General features: G+C 41.8%; 2 protein-coding genes across 8 annotated transcripts in view; one reads left to right on the top strand and one right to left on the bottom strand.

The window, feature by feature from the left end:
* MED24 (mediator complex subunit 24) overlaps positions 1 to 24,574 on the bottom strand; it is a 40,786-nt gene extending 16,212 nt beyond the window's left edge. For 2 of the 5 annotated variants that reach the window (XM_072111449.1, XM_072111450.1), the window contains exons 1-20: positions 24,382 to 24,528; positions 23,164 to 23,302; positions 22,060 to 22,142; positions 19,217 to 19,255; positions 16,646 to 16,719; positions 14,287 to 14,510; positions 13,795 to 13,906; positions 10,827 to 10,977; positions 10,530 to 10,643; positions 9,538 to 9,585; positions 9,373 to 9,455; positions 7,146 to 7,232; positions 6,952 to 7,057; positions 5,260 to 5,402; positions 5,119 to 5,156; positions 4,930 to 5,012; positions 2,298 to 2,479; positions 2,062 to 2,161; positions 1,193 to 1,368; positions 838 to 1,102 (exon numbers count right to left, since the gene is read on the bottom strand). In XM_072111449.1, coding sequence (XP_071967550.1) covers positions 838 to 1,102; positions 1,193 to 1,368; positions 2,062 to 2,161; positions 2,298 to 2,479; positions 4,930 to 5,012; positions 5,119 to 5,156; positions 5,260 to 5,402; positions 6,952 to 7,057; positions 7,146 to 7,232; positions 9,373 to 9,455; positions 9,538 to 9,585; positions 10,530 to 10,643; positions 10,827 to 10,977; positions 13,795 to 13,906; positions 14,287 to 14,510; positions 16,646 to 16,719; positions 19,217 to 19,255; positions 22,060 to 22,142; positions 23,164 to 23,302; positions 24,382 to 24,387 — 2,253 coding nt within the window. In that variant the 5' untranslated portion in view covers positions 24,388 to 24,528. Of the gene's footprint in view, positions 1 to 837; positions 1,103 to 1,192; positions 1,369 to 2,061; positions 2,162 to 2,297; positions 2,480 to 4,929; positions 5,013 to 5,118; positions 5,157 to 5,259; positions 5,403 to 6,951; positions 7,058 to 7,145; positions 7,233 to 9,372; positions 9,456 to 9,537; positions 9,586 to 10,529; positions 10,644 to 10,826; positions 10,978 to 13,794; positions 13,907 to 14,286; positions 14,511 to 16,645; positions 16,720 to 19,216; positions 19,256 to 22,059; positions 22,143 to 23,163; positions 23,303 to 24,381 lie in introns of all 5 variants that reach the window. The other 3 variants (XM_072111451.1, XM_072111453.1, XM_072111454.1) reach the window with 3 other exon arrangements.
* The window catches only part of THRA (thyroid hormone receptor alpha), a 236,801-nt gene continuing 234,382 nt past the window's right edge, over positions 24,552 to 26,970 (top strand). For all 3 annotated transcript variants that reach the window (XM_072111459.1, XM_072111456.1, XM_072111457.1), the window contains exon 1: positions 24,552 to 24,666. The gene's annotated coding sequence lies outside the window, so the exon portion shown is untranslated. The remainder of the gene's footprint in view (positions 24,667 to 26,970) is intronic.

The following is a 26,970-nucleotide window of genomic DNA, read 5'->3' as shown; positions in this document are numbered from 1 at the left end:
GCCCTTCACGCTTTTTAACAAAATTTAAAAAGTCCATAAGGATAACAAATATAAGATTGCCACAGTGACAGTGCCTGGATCTACAAGTAAGTTTCCTAGGTTTATGATGCTTGATTTTGATGGTAGATTTACCTTCTTAAATAAGCAGTTTTCAAATGAAATCGCTAGTTTTCAATTCGGAAAAGTGGGGGTAAGCATTTGTTGGCACATTACGACAAGTCTGGTTATGTTCCGTACACACACTTCCCTAAACTTTTTTTAAAAAAGTTTTTCCTGCATAATTTGTAATGACAATGCCAGTGTTGATCGATCTCTCCATGGGTTTTAGGAATTAAAGGTGTTGTCAATTTTTAGCATATTACAGCAAATAATTAATATTAAAAGATATAACATTTTCCAATATACTTTCTGTATCAATTCCGCTCAGTTTACAAGATCTCTGCTTGCTATCATATTATCGGAAGCGGCTATGTTTACTTCCTGTACATAAACACCGGTCCATGGTCATGTGATGTCACACAAGTGTATGGCTCGTTAGCAGCAAACACTTTTGAATACAGTTAATATAACGAGCCGAGCGCCTGTGTGAACACATGACCATGGGACGGTGTCCATCTACAGGAAGTAAACAGACGTTTTTTGTTGCACGACAGCAAGCAGAGATCTTGGAAACCATGAAGAATTCAGAAAAAGTATTGGAAAACTTTATAACTTTTCATTACACAAACAATATCAATTATTTACTGGAATATGCTTAAGGGGAACAACCCCTTTAAATGCGATTCTTATGCTAACAAGTAGGACAAGACGAGCAAAACAAACAATTGTTTTCAGTACCTTTACCAAGTTGTTGCAGAACCAGTAGACACCTCCCATGTGGAGTAAGGTGTCAAAGATGTGGAGAGACCTGATGTCCACCCAACCCTTCTCCAGTGTGGTGCTGAAGGCTCCATGTAAAATCTCTTTAATGGGTTTTTTGGAGGGTAGACGGTGAACATAAGGCACGGGTTCACTTCCAGTCACAGCAAATTTGATTGGAGTGGCTGTTTGTTGTAGCACTTCAGAACACATGTTCTCCAGGATAGAACTCATGATGATCACTCTGAAGAATACAAGTAATAAGTACTGTAGTCATGTTGATGAGAGAGGACATGAATATCAGTTATCTAAGAAAATCAAGGTAAAACCTTACCGCTCATTATAAAACTGCAGTATATTGTCACCGTACATAGGAGTCCCCAGCTGCCGAATCATTTGCAGAGATTTGTCCCTCTCATCTAGACCCAACATGCGCACATGAGCCACCAACCAGGCAACGGCACAGACTGCCAGGCTGCAAACCTTCCCTTTAATGTTGTCTGTGATTTTCTGTAATTTAGTACAAAACAAAACGAGTTCAAGGTAGAATAAATAGCTTATAGGGGTTGACCCAAGTTTATCTATACCCCCCCATATCCTCAGGAAGTGGCTAACAATCTAATTGGTTGGTTCCGACTGCTGGGACACACACTGATCAGAGTGTTCGGCTATCCTTGACACTCAATCATTCTCTATGAGAGTGCTGGAGATTGCAGAGCAATAAGCTGAAAGTAAGAAGTTGTACAAGATATCATTAACTGCTCATCCACGTGCCTATGTAAAGGGTGCAAAACTGATACTGATGACCTATATTAGAATACTGTTTAAGGGTATAGATAGACAATTTTGTGACTACAGTGCACAATAAAATTCAGAAAAAAATTTCAGATTTTTATCCAGATTAGACTACAGATCTATAGCAGATTTGCAATGCAATGTCGTAGAGATCTTATGAGCAGAAAATTGACAGATTGGAGATGGTAAGATCCCCAGATCATCTTTATTTCTGCACGGAATCCGTTTAGTGACTTTGTATTTCAATTGACAGGTTATTTCATTTTTATTGTGTATCCTGAATACATGGAATTGGCTATAGGAATAATGTCGGGGGAAATGCGCTGAGAGTTTTATGAATAGTAGAGAGGTGAAGCCTGGCTTCTTTTGAGAGTTTAAACCTGGATTCCTAATAAGAAATCAATATACCTGGATGGCTTCAAAGGACAGGACTCCATTCTCCCAGGCATTATGAATCTCCAGGATTGCTGCAGGAATACTGAGACAAACCTCATGCCACTTTGTCTGACTGCAAAAACAAAAAATAGCAAGTGATGTCTGAGGAGGCGACTCATATTATTTATGCAGAACATAACTGTGTAATGCTGGACAGGGTGAAGCATCTTTACTTTTCTTGTCCTAACTGCACATCATAAAATACATACACCAATTTCATCTCTGTGGATGTATTCAGCAAAGCTACCAAGGCTTCAACTTTGGGGAGATCAGGATGGCGGAAGCAGGGGTGCTCTGGGTTCAGCACCTTTCCTTCTCCTGGCATGCATGTCTGCATCCAGCTCTCAAAGAAAGGCGTCTCTCCGCCAGCACTCCCATCTGACAAGATCATCTGTGGCAAAGAGACAAAATGTCTATAAAGTAAAAAATATAATCTTTTCTCCATTTGCAAATACTAATTCAGGTTCAAGGGGTGCAGCAAGTTTAAACTATTAAACCCTATCAAGAATGACCATATGTACCTGTGTGTAAGCCGAGTTTTCAGAACAAAACGTCAGAACGAGTGTATATAAAAATAAACTTACATACTCACCTTCTTCTCCTTGTGTATACCAGAGCCAGCAGAGATGCATTCATGCGCTCTGCCCAACGGAACACACTATGATGTGGCGGTGTCGTTTCTGTGCAGGCAGCAGAACACGTGGACACGTCTCTGCTTGCACTGTTTCACATGAAGGGGGCTGCTGCAGGGACATTTAATTCCTAGGGGAGGCTGCTGCAGGGGCATTTCATTCCTAGGGGGGGGCTGCTGCAGGGGCATTTCATTCCTAGGGGAGGCTGCTGCAGGGGCATTTCATTCCTAGGGGGGGGCTGCTGCAGGGGCATTTCATTCCTAGGGGGGGCTGCTGCAGGGGCATTTCATTCCTAGGGGGGGCTGCTGCAGGGGCATTTCATTCCTAGGGGGGGGCTGCTGCAGGGGCATTTCATTCCTAGGGGGGGGGGGGCTGCTGCAGGGGCATTTCATTCCTAGGGGGGGCTGTGATCAATGTATTTCCCATCCCAGGTTTATAATCGAGTATAAGCCGAGGCACCTAATTTTGACTCTATTATATACAGTAATGAAACATTAGTAAACCTCAGCATTGTGTTTATCCCAGATCCAACTCATCTCTTCAACATTTCTGCATCCACTGGTATTGTTCAAGCTTCCTTGAAAAAAATGCAACTTTAACACCTATCCTAAAGATGCGATCTCTGAACCCATCTACCTCGCTGAACTATCACCCTATTTCACTACCATTTGCTTCAAAGCTCCAGGAACATCACGTCCATCTAGAACTAACCTCCCTGGATCTTCTCATACCTCTCCAACCAGACGTCCAGTGTCCATCACTCTCACCCCGTTCCCTCTCTGTTGGAGTCCCTTATGGTTGTGTCCTAAAACCCCTACTCTTCTCCCTTTAAACATCTGGCCTAGGACAGTCCCACCACTTTCAATACCATTCCTGTTCTGATGACACACAGATTGGAGTTCTGGCTGGAAGAGAGGAGATATTGGGCCAGAAACGTATCAGTGTCTATCAGCCACATCCTCCTTCACGTCCTGGAACTCACAATCTTTCCTCCACCTAATTTTCCCTCCTACCAGGCCTAACCATAACAATTCATGACTCCACACTCTCCCCGGTCCCTAAAGTCTACTTCCTTGGAGTCATCTTTGATTCTGCCTAATCCTTACTATCCTTACTACACACTGTCGCCTCTACCTCGAAAGAACATCTCTAGCATCCGACCTTTCCTCAAACCAGAGTCTACAATATTGATAGTCCAGCATTCATCATCTCCTGCTTGGACTACTGCTATATTCTTCTCTGTGGTCTCCCATCTAACTCTCTAATGCCCCTCCAATCCATCCTAAACTCTGCTGCCTGGATTACCCATCTGTCTCCTCGCTTCTCCTGTCTCTCCACTGGCTACCCATCGTAATACAAATACAGTGACTTAGTAAGCCATCAACCTGTCACCTTAGTATATCTCTGAACTAGTTAGCAAAAAACGTCCCACATGTAATTTCCGTTCCTAACAGGACCTTCAGCTTCACTCTATTATCATCCGCTCTTCTAACATCCGTCCCAAGGACTTATCCCCGCGTTTCTCTCATACTCTCTACCAAAATGTGTCAGATTGTCCCCCACCTTCCAAACCTTCAGACATAACCTGAAAAACCGGTTCAGCTCTGCACCCTCACCTCGTGTATCCATCTTCCCCCCTATATAGATTGTGATCCCTCACAGCCAGGGTCCTCCTTCCACTTGTCACATCTCTGTAGTTTTTGTATTTGTACTTGTCTTTATGTAATATATGTGAACCCCTAACTGATTGTAAATCACCATAGAATTAATGGCGCTCTATAAATAATAATGGTCAACCTCTGCTCCATTCAATTCCTTAGTCTTCAAGTTGTAGGAGGGGAGAAGAAACATATGACCCTGTTCTGACGATAGCTCGCGGTCCCAGAGGCATGGCCTATCTAATGGAGAACTGATAATGTAATATATTTGAAATACCCTTTAAAACTTTACTTAAATTATCAAAATCAAATTCACCATATCACCCAATTTACGCAATAACTGAAAAAATAATAATGACAGAAAGGTTTCCAGATTGCTACAGCTTACATAAACTAAGATATCAGCTACTCGCTACCAAAAACATGGCGACAAGATAACTATTGTTCAATGGCTCCCCCTGGTGGACATCATTTAAAATTACATTCCACAGCTGTATAAGGCAAGTCTACAGCAATAATTATTAGTCGGCCATGGCTGCTTAATAGCGTACCTCTGAGCCATAAGTCTGTGCCACATGACAGAGCATTAGAAAGGAGATATCGAACAGAAGAGCACGGGTAGAGGCAGCTTTTGCTGTAACAATAAACAAAAATATATATTGGCGTCACGTTTTAATGCAATCCAAGCAGAAAATATTGACTTCACAGAGCAAAATCAATGAATAACTTCAGAGACTTACAGCTTTCAGCACTAATATGCCGGGTAAATTCATTCAACCTGAAGGAACAGTAAAGTGTTATATATAGGTCAATCTGGAAACACATCACAGTTGCCTTATAACAGCCCCCCCCCCCCCCCCCCCCCGCATAATGTTACTTACTGGATGAATTTCCGAGCAAAAGACTTCAACTTGCCAGTGGCGGCAGCAGCAGCCAATAGCAGATCTAGACTTTTGCCAGTCAACATATGTCCTAAGACTCCCAGAAGACCTTCTGGAGACTTTGAATGATCTGCATCCATTGTCTGTAATGCAGAAAGCACTTGTGAAAAAGGGTCCTCTATGAGACAACACCAGGGAACTGATACTGATTTTTGAATTAGTAATGCATTATGGCGTTACATTATCCAGCACAACGGATCATCACTACATATGGCTAACAAGAAGGATTTTTAGACTTTAATACAAATTATAAAAATGCTCTATACAGATAACACACACAAGATGAATTCTGTACTGAACACATACTTATGATTTTATTCTGTCGACTCTAATTATATTATGCCAATATAAAAACAAAAGTAAAACATTGTTATGATGTGTAAAGCTAAAGATATGTCTACCCGGCATTGTCAATGACATCATACCGGGTTACTATGATAAGGCCTTCTACAGATTTTCCCTTTTTGTGCTGGTAAAATTATTATCATGACTTGGAATGATGTAGAGGTTGATGAACTGATAAATAAATATGTCTCAGATCTTTATACTTGCATCACAAGTTCGAAAAGATTTGGTGTCGCTGGGTTGAAACTATGTCGACAGCTCTTCAGGTGTGTTGGAGGGGAGGTTGGGGGTGTGGTGTGCAGCGTTTTGGAATGTGTGTGTATGAACGGCAATGTGTACATACCCTCCTTAATGATAATAATAAATCCTTTATTTATATATAGTGCACACAGATTACGCAGCACTGCACAGAACTTGCCAAATCAGTCCCTGTCCCTAATAGGGCTCACAATCTAATCAACCTACCAGTATGTTCTGGATTATTCTGTTCCAAATCTACGTCATTTTGTTGACTTTGCGCTTGCCATTGCCATGTCTGTATATTTTTGTATTACTTTAGGCTACATTCACACGGACGAATGGGGGACTTGTATACATGTCCCCCATTCACAGCAATGGGCGCACAGCACCCTACGGGAGTGGTACGGTGCCACACACTTGCGGCACCGTACCGTAGCCGGGAGAAAAATAGGACATGTCCTAGTTTTCTCCAGAATACGGCGCTGTGCGCCATGCATTACTGTGGAGAGGGGTGGGGGTGAGCAGCGCTCATTCCCTCCTCCTCTCCCCGGCCCTCGTATGTCCAATGTACTACGATACGGTAGGCATCAATCATGTGAATAGTTACATATTGTACATAATGTAATAAATAAGGCCTTTTTTTAAAAAGGGAAAAAAGGGGGAGGGGTTGGCCAAGAATTCCTAAGATGACCTATCCTCAAGACAGCTCATCAATAGCTGATCAATGAGGGGGAAGACCCAGCCCCAGATCAATGAGCTGTCTGGCACCATGCAAACACAGGGCCACTTGGTTTGGAGTCCCTCAAGCCTTCAGAAGCTGTATATTCAGATTTCAATTAAAGTAACCGCAGTGACAACCAGTCACTGCAGCAAAACATTTTTTCCCTTTGTTAGCACAGTGACAAGCAGCTGATCATAATGGTGTTATTTATTGTAATTGGTCAAGCCCTTTAAAGTGTAACTAACCATTAATATGACTTAAAGGGGTTGTCTTCTTTCAGCAAAATATTAGATATGCTTCCTGTAAGGTGTTATGAAATGTCTCACCTTGAGAATGTTGGTCACAGTAGGTTCTGCTCGGAGAATCAGGCCTGGATTGGGTTGAATGGCAGAGCTTTCAGAAGAGCGGGGAGCCTGTTCTCGGTCTGCGGATCTGAGTACAAACACATTTGATCATCATCATGGTAAAATGGAGATCAAGTTATGAAGGAAAGGATGACTGCTGAGAGAAGAGGTGTTACCTTTTAGCTACAAGGTGATCTAAGTGATGATCAGAAAGCAGCCCAAGCTTGTTACACTCCTGAAGTAATAGACTAACACAGTCACAGCTGAGGAGACACAAGGACATTGTTAAGATGAAATGTCATCCAACAAGAGATGATACTAAGCTTAATTTAAGACACCAAAAAATACTTTGTTCTCATTCCACATTGGGGCAGTTAGTACCTAAGGAGCACAGGCATTGATGTGATAATGAACAAGAATTTTAGAAAGTTTTGCTGCGTTAGAAAAACACGATCAAGATACAAAAAAGGTCCAGCTTACATCTTCCTCTTGGGTTTCCATTACACTTTGCATTTAAAGTGAACCAGTCACCAGGTTTTACCCCACTAAACTACTAGCACACTGAGGTAGAGCATGAAATGTCCTTTATAGTATTCCAGCTTTTATGTGAAATCTCACCCCTTTAAAAAAATATCCCCCAAGGTCTGGCAAATATGATTCATCTCATTTTCACACGAGACTAGTCAAGTTAAGTAGTTGCCCGTGAAGTGTCACTTCAGAAGCTCTTCTGTTCTACAGTACCCAGAAACATGATTGTGTTTCTCTTCATATATCCTTAACAGCTCCATGACATACAGGTAGGTCATATCATGGAGCATTAAGGAGTTAAAGGAAACCTACCACTTCTGATGGTAGGTATTAGATGTAAACACCGGGCACCAGCTCAGGGTGAGCTGGTGCCGGAGCTTACCTTAGCTAGTGTTTTAAACCGCTATATCGCGGTTTAAACACATTTTGATTTACAGCCCCGAGGTAGCTTCGGCGCTGTGTACGGCCGCGCGCAGCGCCGAAGCTACGTCGGGGCTGTAAATCAAAATGTGTTTAAACCGCGATATAGCGGTTTAAAACACTAGCTAAGGTAAGCTCCGGCACCAGCTCACCCTGAGCTGGTGCCCGGTGTTTACATCTAATACCTACCATCAGCAGTGGTAGGTTTCCTTTAAAGATATGGAACTCTCCTTTCAGGTCCCATCAGGCTTAGGGCTTTGTGAGTTACAGAACCGGAGATAGAGGCAGCCAATTAAATAGTTGGAAATGTAAGCTACAGATAAAGAAACAGTTCCTGCCTATTTATTAACTGCCTGTAAGTCCGGTTCTGTAGCTCACAGAAGCATAAGCTTGGGATCTGAAAAATCATTAAAGGAAATATTGTTTCTTGGTGCTACAGAACCAAAGATAAGTGGCACTACCCCTGCAACCACTAAACTCGAATATTATGTGAAAATAAGGTGAGAAGAGTCATATATGCCTAACTTTGGAAGAGATTTTTTTTTTTTTTTGGGGGGGGGGGGGGGGTTGTGTGAGATTTTACATAGTACAGTGAATTTTAGAAAAGACCTTACACCTGAGGGGGCTAGTAGTGTAGTGGGGTATGAGCTTGTAATAGGTTCTCCTTAAGGAGAGCTTAAACTAAAATGTGAAAGAGAACAGAATATCTTCTGTTCCCCTTAGACGTTAATAGACCTTTAGTTATGCCTCAGTTATAAATAGCGACAAAAAAAAACCCTGACTGCTTTGCTATTTTTTTCAATTTTAATAACAAAATGCGTAACAATTATCTACAAAGCAAAACATTTTCTCATCAGAAAGACATCTTCTTCAGGTCAAAAAAGGAATGAACCTACAGTGGATGAGTCAGTATCTTTATACTTGTTCCTCATGAGAAAGGAGTTCAAGGAAATCAACCACTCAAAAAGCAGTAAAAAAAACCCCTAGAAATACTCACTTCCGCTCCTCTCCATCTTGATCCATAGGAGCATGGGAAAGGGAGGCGAATTCACGGAGGTGCGGGGGCGTGCATAATAAGCAGCCCGGAGCGCAGGACATATTGTCCCTGCGCTCTGTGCTGCTGATTATAACGTTCATTTTTTGGTGATTCTGGTGTGTCAAGACTAGCGATGGACAGTGCCAGGATATAGATTAAGAGGAGGGGAGTATTTCCAGTTTTTTTTTTTTTTGAGTGGTTGATTTCCTTTAATACAGTTCAAGACATTCTATGGCAGCTATAACTCGATTTGCACATCATTTGCTTTATGATGGACCTTTAAGTTAAGAGGGACCAACATTCAACTACTCTGTCTAACATGTAATGTTTTTTTTCTTGCCCAACAAAGACTTTGTCCCGTGCTGCAGAATAAGTTGGCGATTCCTAGTAGAATCTCTGTTCCAACACATACAACTTACTTGCATCTCTGATCAGCTTTATCCAATAATGGGGTAAGTTTAAGTAAATACTCAAACGCAGTGTTCATGTCTTCATTGAAATCCTATAGATGATGAGGCAGTGAGAGTAAAGTTTATAACTTTATAAACAAATAAATATATACTTTTTTAAAATTATTTTCTTACCTGATCTGCCAGCCAAAATTTCTTTAATTTTGCTAATACTTGTGGAATCTGAAGAAGACACATATACACGTATTTATGAGTAATATTAACCGTTGTCTTTTAAGCTGATGCTCCATTAATTCTTGATCTATCTTGTGCTTTCTAAGAATGCCAATGTATCTAATACATAGGAAGCTGGCACAAGTAAGCTGCATTTCATAGTTTTTTAGCACAGATTAAAGTGACATTTTCCTGAGAAATGATAAATACTACAGAATGCTGCAAGTGAAGGACAGCCATCACTTTACCCAATAAGTCATTTTTGCAATGCATTTGCATAGTGTTTTGAAAAGGAGTGCAAACGCATCAGGCAAAAAGCATATGAATTAGGTCAATGGACATATGTTTGGACAGCTCCCTCCATTGTTGACTTCACCCTCTGTTGTCAGTATAGCTGAAAGACACTATGGGGGAGATTTATCAGAAGTACCCGAGAGCATAACTGTTCTAGTTGACTATACCAACCAGTCAGGGCTCAGCTTTCATTTTCATAAAATGAAAGCTGAGCTTTGATTGGTTTATATGGGCAATTAGATCAGTTTTACCTCAGACACTTCTGATAAACATTAGATCTTAGAACTGTATATGTGCCGTGATCTAGCCACACAAACTTCCGCTAACTCAAGGCACACATAGTGGGAGATTTAACATAAGTGACCGAGAGCAGAACTGTCCTAGTTGCTCATAGCAACCAATCAGAGTTCAGCTTTCATGTTTGTAAAATTTTAGCTGATTGGTTCCCATGGGCATGAAAAACAGCTTTTAAATCTGCCCCCATAGACTTTATCTGGGCACTGTCACAGTGCAGCAAGTGGACAAATTATAGAACAGGTCCTATTCCTGCCTAGATTTGCATTGAGGTTGTTCAATGTCTATAGACATCGACGGGGTGAGTTTACCTGCCAATGTCAGACAGGATGCAAACATTTATTTGACATTTCAAAAGAACATACCTTTAAAAAGGTAAACGCAGTCCACTTCAACTCATCAGTCCCTGCAGGGGACTCTATTAACCCTACAACGCAAGCTTTCCAGACTTCAAGGAGAAAGAGATGAGATGGGATCCGCTGGGTAGGGGAAGATATAGCAACAATGAGAAAATTAAGAAAATTGATAAAAACTTTGACAGAGGTCCTGCTCTCTGCTCAGTACATGTTATCCTTGGTAGTTTCAGAACAGAAGGAGATCTGGAAAATGCTGGCACTCTACGTTATTTAGGCCATTGTAGGACACCATTATACAACTCTCACCTGCATCCTCTTCACTGTGTTGAGCTGCTCCACCAATGGCTGTGCCTCTCCTGTCAGGTTCATGGTGCCCTCTAACATAACAACAGCATGGACTGTGGGGAATCCAGTGCGGTGGAGCTGGTCAGCATGTGCACATAACATAGAAGGGATGCTGTAGAGAAGAAATATGGCACGTGCATGACTAGTGCTGGGCACAGGGTGAGCTGGATAGACTTGTGCACAACTGACACCCAGTAGAATATAGCAGAAAATAGTTGTAAACTCTCTGTATATATATATTATGACTACTAAATAAATTATGGTGGATGAATATAAACATATATATTTACACTCGTACCGAAAGAAATAGTTTTTATATATATAAATACGGAAAAATGTTTTGGTACAAGTAGACCCAGAGCCTCACCAATGTTACCATCCAGTAGTCTGCACAGTTTTAGGACATATGGAAGGATTAACAGCTTTCTTCCCTTCCTAGCATCCCATACAATGTAAACATATCTGCGCCCTTCCTCTATACAGAAACATGTAAACATTGCACAGGCCATGATCAGACAACATGCAACACATGGACATCGTCACATCATACACAGAAAAACAAGGCAACCATCTTTTTCACTACACAATCAGCATGCCTAATACTGGCATCATACCAACATTAACCAGACTGCAGATCTTCTTGGCTAATCGTCATTGTAAAAGAGAATAAACCGCAGATCAATCTAACCCTAGGGAAAATGTTCTGGGATACGGAATTTGGAGTAGACACTATTTATTGAGGCATGCAAATTACCTCTCCTTCCAAAACACAAAGGAAAGTTATGCCTCTAGGGGCACCAGTTAGCCACCTAATATGTCATTTTAAGAGTCTTTAACCCCTTAACGACGAGGTCCATTTTTGTGTTTCAACTTTTCGCTAACAACCTTCAAAAATCTATAACTTTTTTATTTTTGTATGTAAAGAGATGTGTGTGGGCTTTTTTCTGCATAACAAATTGCACTTCATAGAGATGGTATTTAATATTTCATGCCGTCTACTGGGAAAAATTCCAAATGCATTGAAATTGGTGGGGAAAAAAAGCATTTGCACCATTTTCTTGTAGGCTTGGTATTTACAGCTGTCATTGTGCGCCCCAAATTACACGTCTCCTTTATTCTTTGAGTTGGTACAATCATGGGGATACTAAATTCATATAGGTTTTATTGTGTTTTGATACATTTAAAAATAATGAAAACTTTCTGTACAAAAAATGTTTTTGTTTCACCGTCTTCTGGCACAAATAACCCTTTCATACTTCTTGTATGGAGCAATGTGAGGTGTTATTTTTCGCAGGATGAGCGGATGTTTTCTTTGCTACCAGTTTTTTTTTAATATGTTACAAATGTTTTTATATGATACAAAATGGCAAAAAGTTGCATTTCCAGCATTTGGGTACTATTTTCGGTTATTTGGTTCAATGCCAGGAATAACTGTTATATTCTGATTGATCTGACGTTTTGAGAAGTGGCAATATCTAATAAGTTTATGATACTGTTTATTTTACATGCTTACTGTTTATTTTTTTTATTAGTTCTCGGGAAGGGGTGGGTGCATTAGAATTTTTGGTTTTTACATTTAACTATTTTTCAGACTCCCTAGTGTACTTAAACCATAGGTTGTCTGATTGATCTTACCATATAGTATGGCATTATATGGGGATTTTACACATGTGCCACTGGATGTTGTGAAACTACACAGCCTCGGGTCTGACAGTCTAAAGAGCCTCAGATCATCACTCCGTGCCATCATCAGGGTGCGATGATCTCAGCCAAGATTGCGACAGTGGTGATCAAATAGTTAACCTGTGAACAGTGTTTGCACGAACTGCGGTTGTAACTAATGGGTGTTTGCTGCAAAGTGCCGTTAGCCATCTCCATACACCTAGTGACTTGTGACATATTCATACGTACTCCTTTCATTGCTTCTATCAACATCAACTTGTTACATTCACACGCCATATTCAAGTGCATTAAAAAAAAACTCAATTCATATGCCATTGTTTACATGCAAAACACTAAGTGCTTAATACCAATCACATGCGTTTCACTGGAAATACATATGCACACAGGCCATTACTGGTGTATTACAGTCGCTAAAATCTGTAAATTTGCTAATTTTTTGGAACTTTTGCCTACCCTCATCATTTTTCAGTTCTCTTAACGTGTGCCATGTTTATCAAAAAAACCCAGAAATCCAGTTGATGACATGCAAAAAGGTCCAAATTTTGCTGCATAACACTTCAGTGTACTTTAGAACAGTTTGACCAAAAATGTGTGACTTTTATGCAACTATTTTAATTAAAGCCATATATGCCTGATTTTGTGTTTCCATATGCCTGATTTATAAAGCGGGCAAACCCATCAAGATAAATTGTAAATGCAAGAGATCTCCTACGACAGACTTTAAACTGGCGCACAATTACTGCTTAATGATAAATGTCGCCCTGTGTGTTTATTCTCATTGGTGTTTTTTCTTCTACGTAAAAGCAGTACATTGAAAATAATTAAGTGAATGTCCTGTTTTTTCACTTTTGTGGAGTTCAATGGTAGTCGAGAGGACTGCAGTCCGTATTTTTATCAGATGATTTAAGGGAAGCAGGTTTTGTCAGGGTGTATTTTGATGTCCTGAACCCCCCCCCTGATCAACGAATGGCATGTGGACATGAAAAAAATTGCCCGAAAGTTGATGCGTTTATTGGGGATACACTGCCCAAATGTCTATGTGAACGAACCTTTACTTGCACATAAGTCAAGTAGATCTAAAATGTCTGATGTTATCTTCTTAAAATGATTATTATACAGACTTAAGGCAATAGGTATACAAGACGCACTCCTAAAATTTTAAAAACAAAAGGAGAGAAATGGATAATAAAGTCCCTATGACGCGACTTTACATCCAGTACAATAATGTGGTGAGACACGGCCATACCTTCTTATTAGTGAGATACAATCTTCGGCTTTGCTCCGCAGCTGAACACTAGGAAGGAGATTTATGCACTCGGCAAGTCGTAGCAGTGATTGTTCCACGGATGCCCAGGAGGCTACAAGTAAAAAAAGACATGATAACAAGGTTTGACACATCTGCCAGCAAGAGAATATCGCCCAATGCAAGTACCATGATCTAGAAGACATTGCTGATCTGATACAGAGACCAGGGATGACAACTATGAAGCTTAAATAAGGACTGCATAGCTTGAGTTAGAGCTTTTCCTTATATGCAATGGATGTTAAACTAACATAGGAAACCCCCTTGCAGGGGAGAGGGTCTCAACTTCAGACAACCCTTAATTTGTTAGAAGCGGTCCTTTAATAACAAACTAATCTCAAAAGGTCCTCTTGCTGTGACCCCATTAACCTCAATTCTTACACGAAACCCAATCCCTTTACCCTTGTCTGAAGGCTCCAAAACTGGTATACAAACCTGGTTCCTCTAGCTTGGCAATATGGATAAGAGCCCTGTTCTTGGTGCTATTGAGGATCGCCTCAAGCCTCTTCAGACACATCGATAAATTGCTTTCTCCAGTCACAGGATCCAAAACTTCCTTCAACTTCTCCAAATAGAAGGTCGAGCCTCGCAAAAGCCAGTTTACAGCGTTCATTAAGGCCCGGCATAGGCTCAAACATTCTTCTGCTTTTCCATGGCAGCTGAGACAGAAAACATTAACATCTATGAGACGCAACACTTAAGAAGAAGCTACCGTCATGTGCCGCCACAAGCAAAATGTCAAGAGCAACAATATAATACCAATCACCTGTAAACATAATTCCTTCATTATAGTTTGAAACAGTCTGGGTGACATACCATACGGGTAGCATTACAGCTCTGACAGTGGCATTACTAGCTTTACCAGGAATGGAAGATCTTCCAGTAAATACTCTAAATGTAATCAATGGTAAAATCAGTCAGAAAAAGGTGTATAGCTCAACAATTTAAGCAGAAAAAAAACCCTCTATTTTGTCATGGTTTAATGGGAAAATGTAAGGACAATACTAATGGACCCGTGTTTAAATAGGACCCGTCACCTCTAAAAACTGCACTAAAGTAAGCGGCTCCTAGTGCTACAGTTTATGCAGCAGCATTACACTGCTAGCGTTATCGGAAACCTCTGATAACGCTAACAGACACTGCCGTGCTGTACAATAGAAAACACCGGACCGTGCTGTAAGCGGTCGGGTGTATTCATGTGGGGGTGGTTCTCTAATCCCGCCCCCTCATGAATACACTGCGGTCCGGCAGTGTATAACACTAGCAGTGTAACACTGCGGCATATGCTATAGCACTAGAGGTGCAGTTTTCAGAGGTGACAGGTCCTCTTTAAGCGCCCTAAATTGCCCTATATAATCTAGTAACGGGCTGCAAAATACACTTATCCTGGTTTGTAAATCCCAATGCTTCCACAGTAATTCAGTGAAGTTGGCGTTGTACACTATATGCACTGTAAGTCCTGCTCATCCACAATAAAACCAGGGTGTACTACTCCGGTTTTACTGAAGCAACAAGAAGGTGCTGGGAGCACCAGAAATGGGTCTGATACCAAACAGTAGCAAGGTTGGAGCTTCACTTGTGAAAAAAATAAGAAGGGTGCGACCAAACTTACCTGGATTATGGTTACGACCAGTTAAGCAGCCTCTTAGCAGATACCCAAGACAGATTTGACAAAGTGTGGAACCCATGCAAGGCGAAGATGTACCCTAGGGTTTACTGACCTAGAAACACCGTGGGCCAGGAACATGTAGGACACTCAGTGTTGGCAGGTTGGTCAGTTATAACACGCCAACCCCAACCCCCCCCCCCCTCCCCAAGTCGCCCCGTCTGTCTCTCCTGGTTGTGTGTTACTCCTCGTCTTAACAATTTGTGTGTTCTAGCATGATATGTGTTCTTTTATGATTGACTTTTCTGAAGTGGAAGGAGAAGCTCCCTGTAGCCCATATATACTTTGTGACTATGCTCTCCAAGCGACCATACAGAAGTGGGACTTCAAGACAAGATATTTACCTACACTGTATCCTAGGATGCAAATTGCATATTTACTAGGATATGGAAGGTCACTCACAATATCTCTACTGTCATTTTGGTCCGCAGGACCCTGTATGTACCGTTTATAAATGTTCAATAACATTGTGGAAACAAAAATAAGAAGGGTGCAGGTCTTCTAACAGCCGACCAAGACAGTGTGGAGTGTTTTCTGCCCAAAATGTTTGCTTAATATTTTTCCAGTTAAGAGAGATTTTCCCTTAAGCAAGATGGCTGATGTTGAGATATAATTCTTAGTACGTATGCGCTAGTCTGCTGAGTCCGGTGGATAAGTGAAATCCTGCCTATTGAGATACATGGGGTTTATTGCAATATACAGCCATTGGAGTCTTACAGGTAATATAAACCTAGCGTGCAATTCTTCCCCCGAAATGATGAGAACCGAACCACTGAAACAATGGCAGGTGACTGCACACACATAGGCCGCACTGTATGCCAAAAGGATCAGTTTGGGTCATATTTTGAGGCAGATCGGATCTAAAAAAGCTTCTTGTGATGAAGAAAAAGTGTGCCAAGAAGAGGCAGGACACTTATATTTCCATTTGCAAACATTTGGTAAGGAAAACACTGACCCCCTGGTTCCTATAAATTTTTAGAAATTGCATTTTTTTTTTCATTTCAATTTTCCATTACTCTCATATTCTGGAAAACAAGTCTATTCACATTAATATCATCGCAGAATTTCCACTGACCAGTGTGCAGACATAAGCCTGACAGCGAAAGGCAAAAACTGAACCAACATTACCTCAGATTATCACTGAACATATCCATGATCTCCAGCAGAGACTGAATACAGAGCTCCCGTGAGAAGTCATCAAACTGAGGGTAAAAGAGAGATATTAAACATTATTACAGAGTTATAAACCTGTAACATCTCATGTGTGTGTTACTTCATGTATTCCTGTCCCCCTGTGGTAAAACCCTTTCTGACTGGATAAGCCAGCAATGACTATCCTGAAAGAACCCCTTTAATATTTACACTGGATGTAAACTTCTTTACATCAAGGTCTGTTGCAAAACGACCAAAATATCCTGCCAGTGCATGATGGGGCATGTGGTTCCCAACAGCTGCGCCGCTTAGATGATAAAAATATTATAGTTTTAAAATCTTGTATGTTCTTTCCCTCCAGGCTGGTTACTAGGCCCCATTTTTCATTCACTTGCTAAACATATGTTCCCTCTCAAAGTCCTTGCTGTTTACCACATATTTCTGTTATTTCTGTTGTGCGTTACGGACCACAAAAATGTATATTTCCCCATAAAACTTTTGATTATGAGAAACCCCACCTAACCCTCTGCTCCATGCTAGCCACAGGCCCTATGGGGTTAAATTCCAGCGACATACATCTCCCTCTCTGCTGACCATATTTCTTCCGCTAATGTAAATATTTGCCTTTCTCAGCTAGAGACTCGATTTTTTTTTCCGCTCTGGAGGTGAGGTGACCAGAGAGCGATTTTCGGTACACATAAATGTATACATAAAAGGGTAAACATGCAGTCCTCATTTGCCTCCAACTAGCCAATGTTTCTTTCTAAAAGGGAAAAACAGTCTCCATTCTGTAGCTCCTGCTCCATGACATACATTGCTCAGCCAGCGGCTGCACATTTCATCTTCAATCCCGTCTGGTTTACTTGAGATGGAAAATAGAGACCCCCAAACAGAAAGCAGTTATGGTATTTATTTAAGTCCAGCAGTTCGCAGACTATTTTTAGTTGTACTGTTTGGAAGACGCTTGATTCCTCGGGATGAGAAGAAACATACTTATCTATTGCTTAAGGATGGCCAGATGGTTTATATTGATATCCCCGTGTATATATTCCAAGAAGTCACAAGGCCTGAATTTATTCTAGTCAAATAATTTTCCTTGAAGGTAATCCAGGGACTATAGGAACCCATAGACTGGAGTTGTTCATTAACATCTATGGTAGAGTGTTGTGGGCATGCTCAATGTGAAAAGAGAGGTTTTTATTTAGAGGTGCATATGGGTTTGTTACCTGTGGGACAAATTGTTCTTTTTAGTGGCGACATTAACTTTCCATACAATGTACTGGAAAGCTCGAAAAATATTCCATATATATAAGTCTAGTGAAATTGCCAAAAACACATTTGTGGCAACTTCATGTTGTCTCCGTTTTTACTCATCACGTATGCCGGCACGTGTGAGTCAGCACGTACAGCAGGCGCACACAGGAGAGAAGATGACGAAAACAGTCGCAGCAGGTCATGGTGATGTGGGTGCTGTGGCTGTGGCTGCTGCTGGGTTGGGGGGGGAATGTGGGCTCAGCGCGGCAGCTACTGGGGGGGGGGGGGATATGTGGTCAATGTACCTGCTGATGGGAGGGTGTAGGTATGGGGCACTGTGGCTGCTGCTGGAGGGGGGGGTGAAGACTGGCCGCTGCTGGAGGGGAGGTGGGCACTGTGGAGACTTTGGGTGCTGCTGGGGGAAGGAGGGGGCGGCGATGTGGGCACTGTGACTGCGGCTGGAAGGGGGGAGATGTGGGCACTGTGGCTGCTGATGGTGGGGCAGGTGAGGCTGCTGTGGGAGGGAAGAGGTTGGCACTCTGGATGCTGCTGGGGGGGATGCATTGTGCTAGCTGCCGGGAAGGGGGGAAGAGGGGGAGATGTGGGCACTGAGGATGCTGGGAAGAGAGATGTGGGCCCTGTGGCTGTTGGGAAGGGAAGAGGTGGATGCTGCTGGGGGTAATTCTATGATGTAGAATTACATCAGGGTGCGGGAAGGGGTTAAAGGGAACCAGTCACCACATTTTTGTACAAATACATCAAGTGGCATGTCCAAAGCCCCATTAACTGACACCCTTATTTTAGCTAAAAATGGCTTTTCTCATATCCCCATAAAATCTTGCCTTGCATATAGCCAGATCTAGAAGGAGTCAATTTTGGATGTGGCCACCTCAGGCCGAATCCAGCAGCTACTCCTCATGTCCTATGTCTCTTCTGCAAACGTGGCCAGGGTGACATCATCTAAGGTCCTTTTGCCTACTAACTTTTGCAAACTGTACCTTATGGATGTATGTGATCACATGAAATCACAGCAACCTCCATGGAGGCATGGGGAGAAGTAGAAGTCCATGGAGGCTGCTGTGATTTCATGTGATCAAATATATGCATGAGGTACAGTGCAAATTTTAGTAGGCAACATGAGAACATTGCTTTACACGTACCCTTTAAGAGAATCATTACTAATTGAGAAGTGAGGAACATGAATTCTGATCTTAATAACTTTCTTATTTTGCACCATACACATGACTCGTAATATAACCACTTAGTTTTTGTGTAAACACAGGTATAGCATACCTTGCTGATTGCGGTCAGAACTGTAGAATATGACACCATCTAAAGAAAAAAAATATATATATAGTTAATTAGCTATAGATACAATTTATTACCTTATCTTGTGGTTATTCATATTAAACCCTTTATTATAGTCCGTAGCTGCATTCACAATTCTTCTGCTCCAAGACACATCCTTAAAGATGGCATAAAGACCCTTACCAACCCCTGTAGTCCTTGGAAAACTATTAATAAAACTTAAAGGGAATAGCATGACTAAATGACTGGCATCCAGTATACTTTTCTTAAACATCTATTAACTTACCCATCACACATTAACAGTGATATAATACATGAATTCATAAATGTGAACAAACATTTCATTTAATTACACACATACAATGGGGCTATGCTGGATTTTTGGCACGACTGTAACGAGCAAGTTAAAGCGTTATACATGCATTGATTAAAAGTGATGGCAAAGCTCTAATCTGAATTTGAATAAGACATCAATAGAGACCAGAGATCAACTTACAGACAGGGTGCAGTCATTACTTGCCCAGAACTGAGGAGCCTAAGAAAATATCTGATTTGTTGTCCTGAAAATCATCTGAGCAGATATGTCAAGAACTAACTGCACATGGATTATAATGACACATACACGCATAAACATCACACTCTCCATAATGCAATATAAGTCTTTAAAGAGGACCTGCCCCCCCAAAAAAGACCCCCACCATCCTCTCCGCAGCCCCTTTCTATATATACTAAATTTATTTTAATTTATGTTGGGAAAGTTGTTCCTAAAATATCTTACCTCTTACCAAGTAAGAGGTCGGATCCACGTATCTCCTGTGCTGGCAGTCGGGTTTTTTCATGAGGGGGCCGGCACTCCTCTGTATGGTCTGGCCGACACTCCCCGATACTCATCCACCACGCCCCTCTGTTTCATGCCGCTGTCAGCGGGGACCTGTAAGAGAAGCTGGCAGCATTGCATATATTGTGCAATTGCTGCTGGCTCTCTGTGGTGTGGCCACGCAGAACTGACAGCGGCTGCGGTCGCCATGCTTCTTGACAGCGCCAGCCTGGCACGGCTGCAGCCACTGTCAGTTCGGCATGGCCACATCTGTGTATAATGAATTTCTGAGGACGTGGTGCATGTCTGTGGACCTGTCACAGGCCACAGCGCCGGCCGAATGTCATATATATATATATATATATATATATATATATATATATTATACACACACACATATACACTCACCGGCCACTTTATTAGATACACCTGTCCAACTGCTCATTAACACTTAATTTCTGATCAGCCAATCACAGGGCGGCAACTCATTGCATTTAGGCATGTAGACATGGTCAAGACAATCTCCTGCAGTTCAAACCGAGCATCAGTATGGGGAAGAAAGGTGATTTGAGTGCCTTTGAACGTGGCATGGTTGTTGGTGCCAGAAGGGCTGGTCTGAGTATTTCAGAAACTGCTGATCTACTGGGATTTTCACGCACAACCATCTCTAGGGTTTACAGAGAATGGTCCAAAAAAGAAAAAACATCCAGTGAGCGGCAGTTCTGTGGGCGGAAATGCCTTGTTGATGCCAGAGGAGAATGGGCAGACTGGTTCGAGCTGATAGAAAGGCAACAGTGACTCAAATCGCCACCCGTTACAACCAAGGTAGGCAGAAGAGCATCTCTGAACGCACAGTACGTCGAACTTTGAGGCAGATGGGCTACAGCAGCAGAAGACCACACTGGGTGCCACTTCTTTCAGCTAAGAACAGGAAACTGAGGCTACAATTTGCACAAGCTCATCGAAATTGGACAGTAGAAGATTGGAAAAACGTTGCCTGGTCTGATGAGTCTCGATTTCTGCTGCGACATTCGGATGGTAGGGTCAGAATTTGGCATCAACAACATGAAAGCATGGATCCATCCTGCCTTGTATCAACGGTTCAGGGTGGTGGTGGTGGTGTCATGGTGTGGGGAATATTTTCTTGGCACTCTTTGGGCCCCTTGGTACCAATTGAGCATCATTGCAACGCCACAGCCTACCTGAGTATTGTCGCTGACCATGTCCATCCCTTTATGACCACAATGTACCCAACATCTGATGGCTACTTTCAGCAGGATAATGCGCCATGTCATAAAGCTGGAATCATCTCAGACTGGTTTCTTGAACATGACAATGAGTTCACTGTACTCAAATGGCCTCCACAGTCACCAGATCTCAATCCAATAGAGCATCTTTAGGATGTGGTGGAACGGGAGATTCACATCATGGATGTGCAGCCTACAAATCTGCGGCAACTGTTTGATGCCATCATGTCAATATGGACCAAAATCTCTGAGGAATGCTTCCAGCACCTTGTTGAATCTATGCCACGAAGAATTGAGGCAGTTCTGAAGGCAAAAGGGGGTCCAACCCGTTACTAGCATGGTGTACCTAATAAAGTGGCCGGTGAGTGTGTATATATATATGCACACACACACCGTGGAGAGTCGGCTTGTGCAATATATGCGATGCTGCCGGCTTCACTTACAGGTCCCCGGTGACAGCGGCGTGAAACAGAGGGGAGTGGTGGAGGAGTGTCGGCCAGAGCATACTGAGGAGTGTTGGCCCCCTTATGAATAAACCCGACTGCCAGCGCAGGAGATACGTGGATTCGACCTCTTATTAGGTAAGAGGTAAGCTCTTTTAAGAACAACTTTCCCAACATAAATTAAAATAAATTTAGCATATATAAAAAGACTGGGGAGAGGATTATGGGGGCCATGTTTGGTGGGGGTCTTTTTGGGGGTGACAGGTCCTGTTTAAATCAGAAAATCATACATTAGCAAAATCATGTCTACATTGTCCATACCTGAGAGTTGATAGCATACTTGAGGTAGGAGAGGATGAGTGGGTTGGGTGCTGGACCGATCATAGCCTGGTCCAAAAGTGCTTCTGCAAGAATAGAATCAAGAATAGATCACACATTTAAAGGAAATTTTATAATTTTTTCATAATAACCGTACAGTATATTTATGTTTGTGGAGTCGGTCCATTTTATTCTGACTCTGAATCCACAGCCCTGACACAAGCGATCAGACAATTATCCCCGTTCCAGTTTCCTCCCCTTTTTATACCTTGTAGCTGTGAAGTATGGAGAAATTGGTAGTAATGTGCAAATATCTACTCCCATTTAGGCCAGAGCAGGCATTGATTAAAAAAAGCACAGTATTTATCTTGCTCTAGTATGGAAGGTGGTGTCTGTTCACACCCCTGGATGTGCAAGCGGATACAGGACTCACTGTGGCCATCAGTGGCCTCAGCGAAACGCTTGTTGTACTAATTGGTCACCACGGGTCTTATGACTACAGGGAGTGTCTGTAAACATACGGAAGCCCTGGAACCCAAAGGGTTTCCCAGTTTTGCAAAAGAACCCTTGTAAGTGTTTTAAGTGTAAGTGTTTTGCAATCAAAGGAACTGAGGCTTGTAAAGGGGTTGTGCCAAGTGTACATGTTATCCCCATATTCTGTACAAAGGGGATAACAATCTGATTGCTGAAGCCCCAGCTGCTGGATGCTCACCAATCTGGAGAATGGAGGTCCCATTCTCAGGTTTACCATGGCAATGCTGCTCCATTCAATAGTTTATGAGAGTTGAATACTGATAAACACAGCAGGCAGCTGTCTCAGGCACTCACATAGACCATGAATGGATGGGATGGCGTCCACTAGTGGAAGCGGGACCCCTCCCCAATCATATTGTTATTCTCTGTTCACCCCCTTTAAATATTACATGTAGATGGAGTGATAATGCTCATGAGTGACCATCTTGCCATTCACTCCTTTGGGACTAATGAAACATACTAGTCTCTCTCTAGTTACTACCACTTCTTTTAGATGTGATACTCAGAGATTGCTATTCTTGTTCTGAAGTTCTACATAGCTTTAAAGCATGAAGCTGCAGAAATATATTTTACCTGCTAAATTCAAGATGTCCCAGGTAACTCCTTTGGGAAAGAATCGCTTCATATTAATGGCCCATTGATAATCGCTCCATCTTTCCTTCCAAGCCTGCAGAATGGCCTGTTTTAAGTTTACCAGCTTCATTTTGCAATTCTGTGAATAAAAACCAAATAGAAAATTAGATTTTATATATACACCCACAAACGCATACATTTTGTGGTGGATCTATCAAAGAGGATTCCAGGAAAACCCCTTTTGAAACAAAACTAAAATGGTAATGGCATTAAAAGCTTATTTGTTGTGGAGCGTCTCAACTCATGTAGCCACGCGTGCCATATTCCCACAGGTCTATACACTATTTTGAATAAACACTAAGGGTCCAGGAGGTGGTAACACAAAGATTATGAGAACAGAGTTCCCAGCCGTATTGAGAACAGGGATCCCATTCTCACCAATGTGTGGACCTGCCACTCCATTAAATAATATATAAGTGTAGTACAGGGTTCAGCTATCACCAGCACTCCTGTTCTCTGCATAAATGAGTGTCAGAGATAGAGGAGCGCTGTGCTTGCCAATCTCCAACAGTACCATGCAACTGAATAGTGGCGGGATGCATGCTTGTTTTGCAGCTCCATCCGTTAGCTTGTGGAACTTGTAAAACTACTGCGCCACCTGATGTAATGTAAGAGCACAAGGTGGCACTGCTACATTGAGGTTGCCTCAGTGACAAAGAAAAACTGAATGCTTTGGGGTCTCCATGGGACTCCCTTGTGTTAGCTGAAGTGTTACAGGGCAACACATTCAGCTGTTTGGTTATGGCACAATAGTGTAGAGAGAGGATGGCTCTGTGGTCTGTATAGTGGCTAAGCACAGGTACTGCAGATCAAATTTCATTCTCTTTAATGTGCCAAGGCTGCAGTTACAATGCAAGACCATTACATAGAGTGCACAGACATCTGAGGACAGAGATAAGGAGCTGTAGACATCTGTAAGAAATGTTACAATGTTGCTTCATCTGTTGGTTTAGATGCATAACTAATAAAATGTCACAAGGTAAACAAAAGAATATCATCCATATGAGACCCCAGTAAAATCAGATGTAATATCTGTCATCATAGCGCCAGTGTAAACAGAGGATGTATTACAGATGGCGTGTAAAAGCTGGGAGGATGGAGTAGAAAATAATACATAGTAAATTATAGACCTAAACTACTATTAATAAGCGCTATAACCTCCATATTAGTTTCCAGCGACTATATCCCTCCTTACTTACGATCACAACACAATCAAGCCTCTGAATAAGTAGCCGCCATGACAGTCCCTCGGAACCGATTGGCTGAGTCGCAGAAGAATGACGTCATTACGGCACGCAAAGGTTCTTGGGAGCTGTAGTTTCTTCTGCCTGAGATGCGGCGGGAAAGTGAAAGGTGTGTCGTAGTCGTAAATTCCTGAGGAGAAAACGTATAGAAGGGCCGTCTGTATTGCTCGATTTCGGCTGAGGCAGTAGTTGTAATATTGTAAGTTTCAGTGTTAGGAAGAGGATTTTATGACATTGTAATGAAATAAATGACAGTACTCTGTTCCCAATTCGTTTTAGGCTGCTTTCAGACTATACACACTCACTCTCCCTGTGTGTGAATGTGCATACATAAAACCCTCCAAATGATACGTTGTTGTTTGGTTTGGTACGATTATGGGGATACCAAACTTATATAGGTTTTATTTAATTTTTTAAATACATTTTCACATTTAAAATCTTGGGGGTTATTTCGTCGGTCTTTGTGCCGTTTTCGGGATTTGACAGGTATTTAACAGCTGCACTGGCTTCCATGCAACACAAATCGGGGGATGGGCTGTCGGACGATCTGACTGATTTGGCTAAGCAGGATTTAACTTTCAAATTGTGTCACAAGACATACACCAGGAAGAAGAAGGTGAACTCCGGCAGAGTCGGGAAGTGACACATACAGGATATTGGGCGCACGATCTTAGTGAATCGCGGCACAGTGCATTTTCATCAGACAGTGCTCTTTCGGTGAACTCTGTCAAACAGTTTAGTAAATGTGCCCCACTGTACAAGAAAAAAATGTTGCCGTCTTCTGAGTGTAATAACTTCAGTGTACGGAGCTGTGAGGTGCCATTTTTGTGAGATGATCTGATTTTTTTCATTGCTACTATTTTGGGGGCTATACAACCTTTTAATCACTTTTTATGAAAAATTTGTATGTTATGTAAAAAGGTGTAAAAGTGGCATTTCAGAAATTTGGGTGTTATTTTCAGTTATGTGGTTTACCGCTGACAACCGTTTTTATATTTTGATCAGGCATTTTTGGATGCGGCATACCGAACTTGTTTGTTAATTTTACTGTTTATTTAGATTTATATCATTTCTAAGGAAAGCAGGGTGATGATTTGAATTTTTAATATTTTATTACTTTTTTTTTTTTTTTTTTTTTTTTCATTTTTTTTTTTCTATTTCTTAGACCCTCTAGGGTACTTTAACCTAACTTTAATCTGATTATCCCTACCTTATACTGCAATACTACTGGATTGCAGTATATGGCGTTTTCACATAGGATTCATTACACTGAGCCACTGGCTTATTGTAACGAATCTTCAGAGACCAGGCAGCCTCAGGTCTGACGAAGACCTTAGTCTGTCATGGAAACTGATCACCACTCCCCGATGACGTTAAAGGACACCTGTCATCAGGTCTGTGTCACTTGTCCTGTCACCTCTACCTGTTGGAGCAGCTCACAAGGATCCCATCCCAGCCTTTATCTAGTTATTTCATACATTATTCATTGTAAAATCATCTATTTTTTATCATGTAAATGAGGCTGGTCACATGGTCAGAGGCAGTGATGTCACCCCTGTTACCCCTCCCCTCTCCTCCCCCTGCTCATGTCTGTGTGTAATGTATAGTAAAGTATTGCTGGTATCTGTGCTGCATCTGCTGACATGCTGCATCCTCCTAATATACAGGTGAGAGACACAGACATCAGCTACACATGAATCTGACATGTTCTGCTGTAACATGGCTGCCTGGAGCTGTTGTATCTCTCCTATACACACACACATGTACACACAGGCTGCAGGGGGCGTGGCCACCAGCACCAGAAAGCACATCATTATACAGCCTCACATCATTACACAGGCTGTCAGTCATGCACTGGGGGCGTGGCTGTGCCTCCCACTCATGAATAGAGTGGACAGCTTGAATATGCTAATGCTTCATTGGACATTTCACAGGTCATTTGCATACAGCTTTAGGACCTCATTGCTTAGGTTTACAGGCATGTAGAGGGACAATGAAGGGATAGAGGCAATGCTCTCTAATGGCAGTTTATGAAAATATATTTAGTTTAGGGGGGTTATTTTGCATGACGGGTTCTCTTTAAGGAGAGTGACAATCTCAACTAGGAGCTAGTGGTATGTGTGACGCACCCTCCATGTTTTGTAATTCTGTTCTGCTCTTCTTTAACCTCTTGTGCCCTTTTAGAGGGTTCTGATCATCCGGATAATTACCCGGTAATGCCCTACAGATTCCATAGTCACAAAACTGTGGCATCTGTAGGGTTAAACAGTCGGGATCACAATTCCACAAGTTGCTGCAAGAGCCTTGCTGCAGCTAGCGAACGCCTTGGTGATACAATTACGTCAAGGTGGGAGTGGGTTAAATGACAATATATTTGGAACAGCATTATATATCAACAATTTGTACTTTTGCTTTTATCATGACATGATATTTTAACTGTAGAATAATTTTTATTAGAAGTAGCATAAATAGTAGGACAAATAGCAAAATGTGAAAAATATGC

The sequence above is a fragment of the Engystomops pustulosus genome, chromosome 6 (genome assembly GCF_040894005.1).
Source record: "Engystomops pustulosus chromosome 6, aEngPut4.maternal, whole genome shotgun sequence".
Taxonomy (NCBI): domain Eukaryota; kingdom Metazoa; phylum Chordata; class Amphibia; order Anura; family Leptodactylidae; genus Engystomops; species Engystomops pustulosus.
The sequence above is the reverse complement of the archived record's forward strand: the minus strand, read 5'-3'. Positions and strand labels throughout refer to the sequence as shown.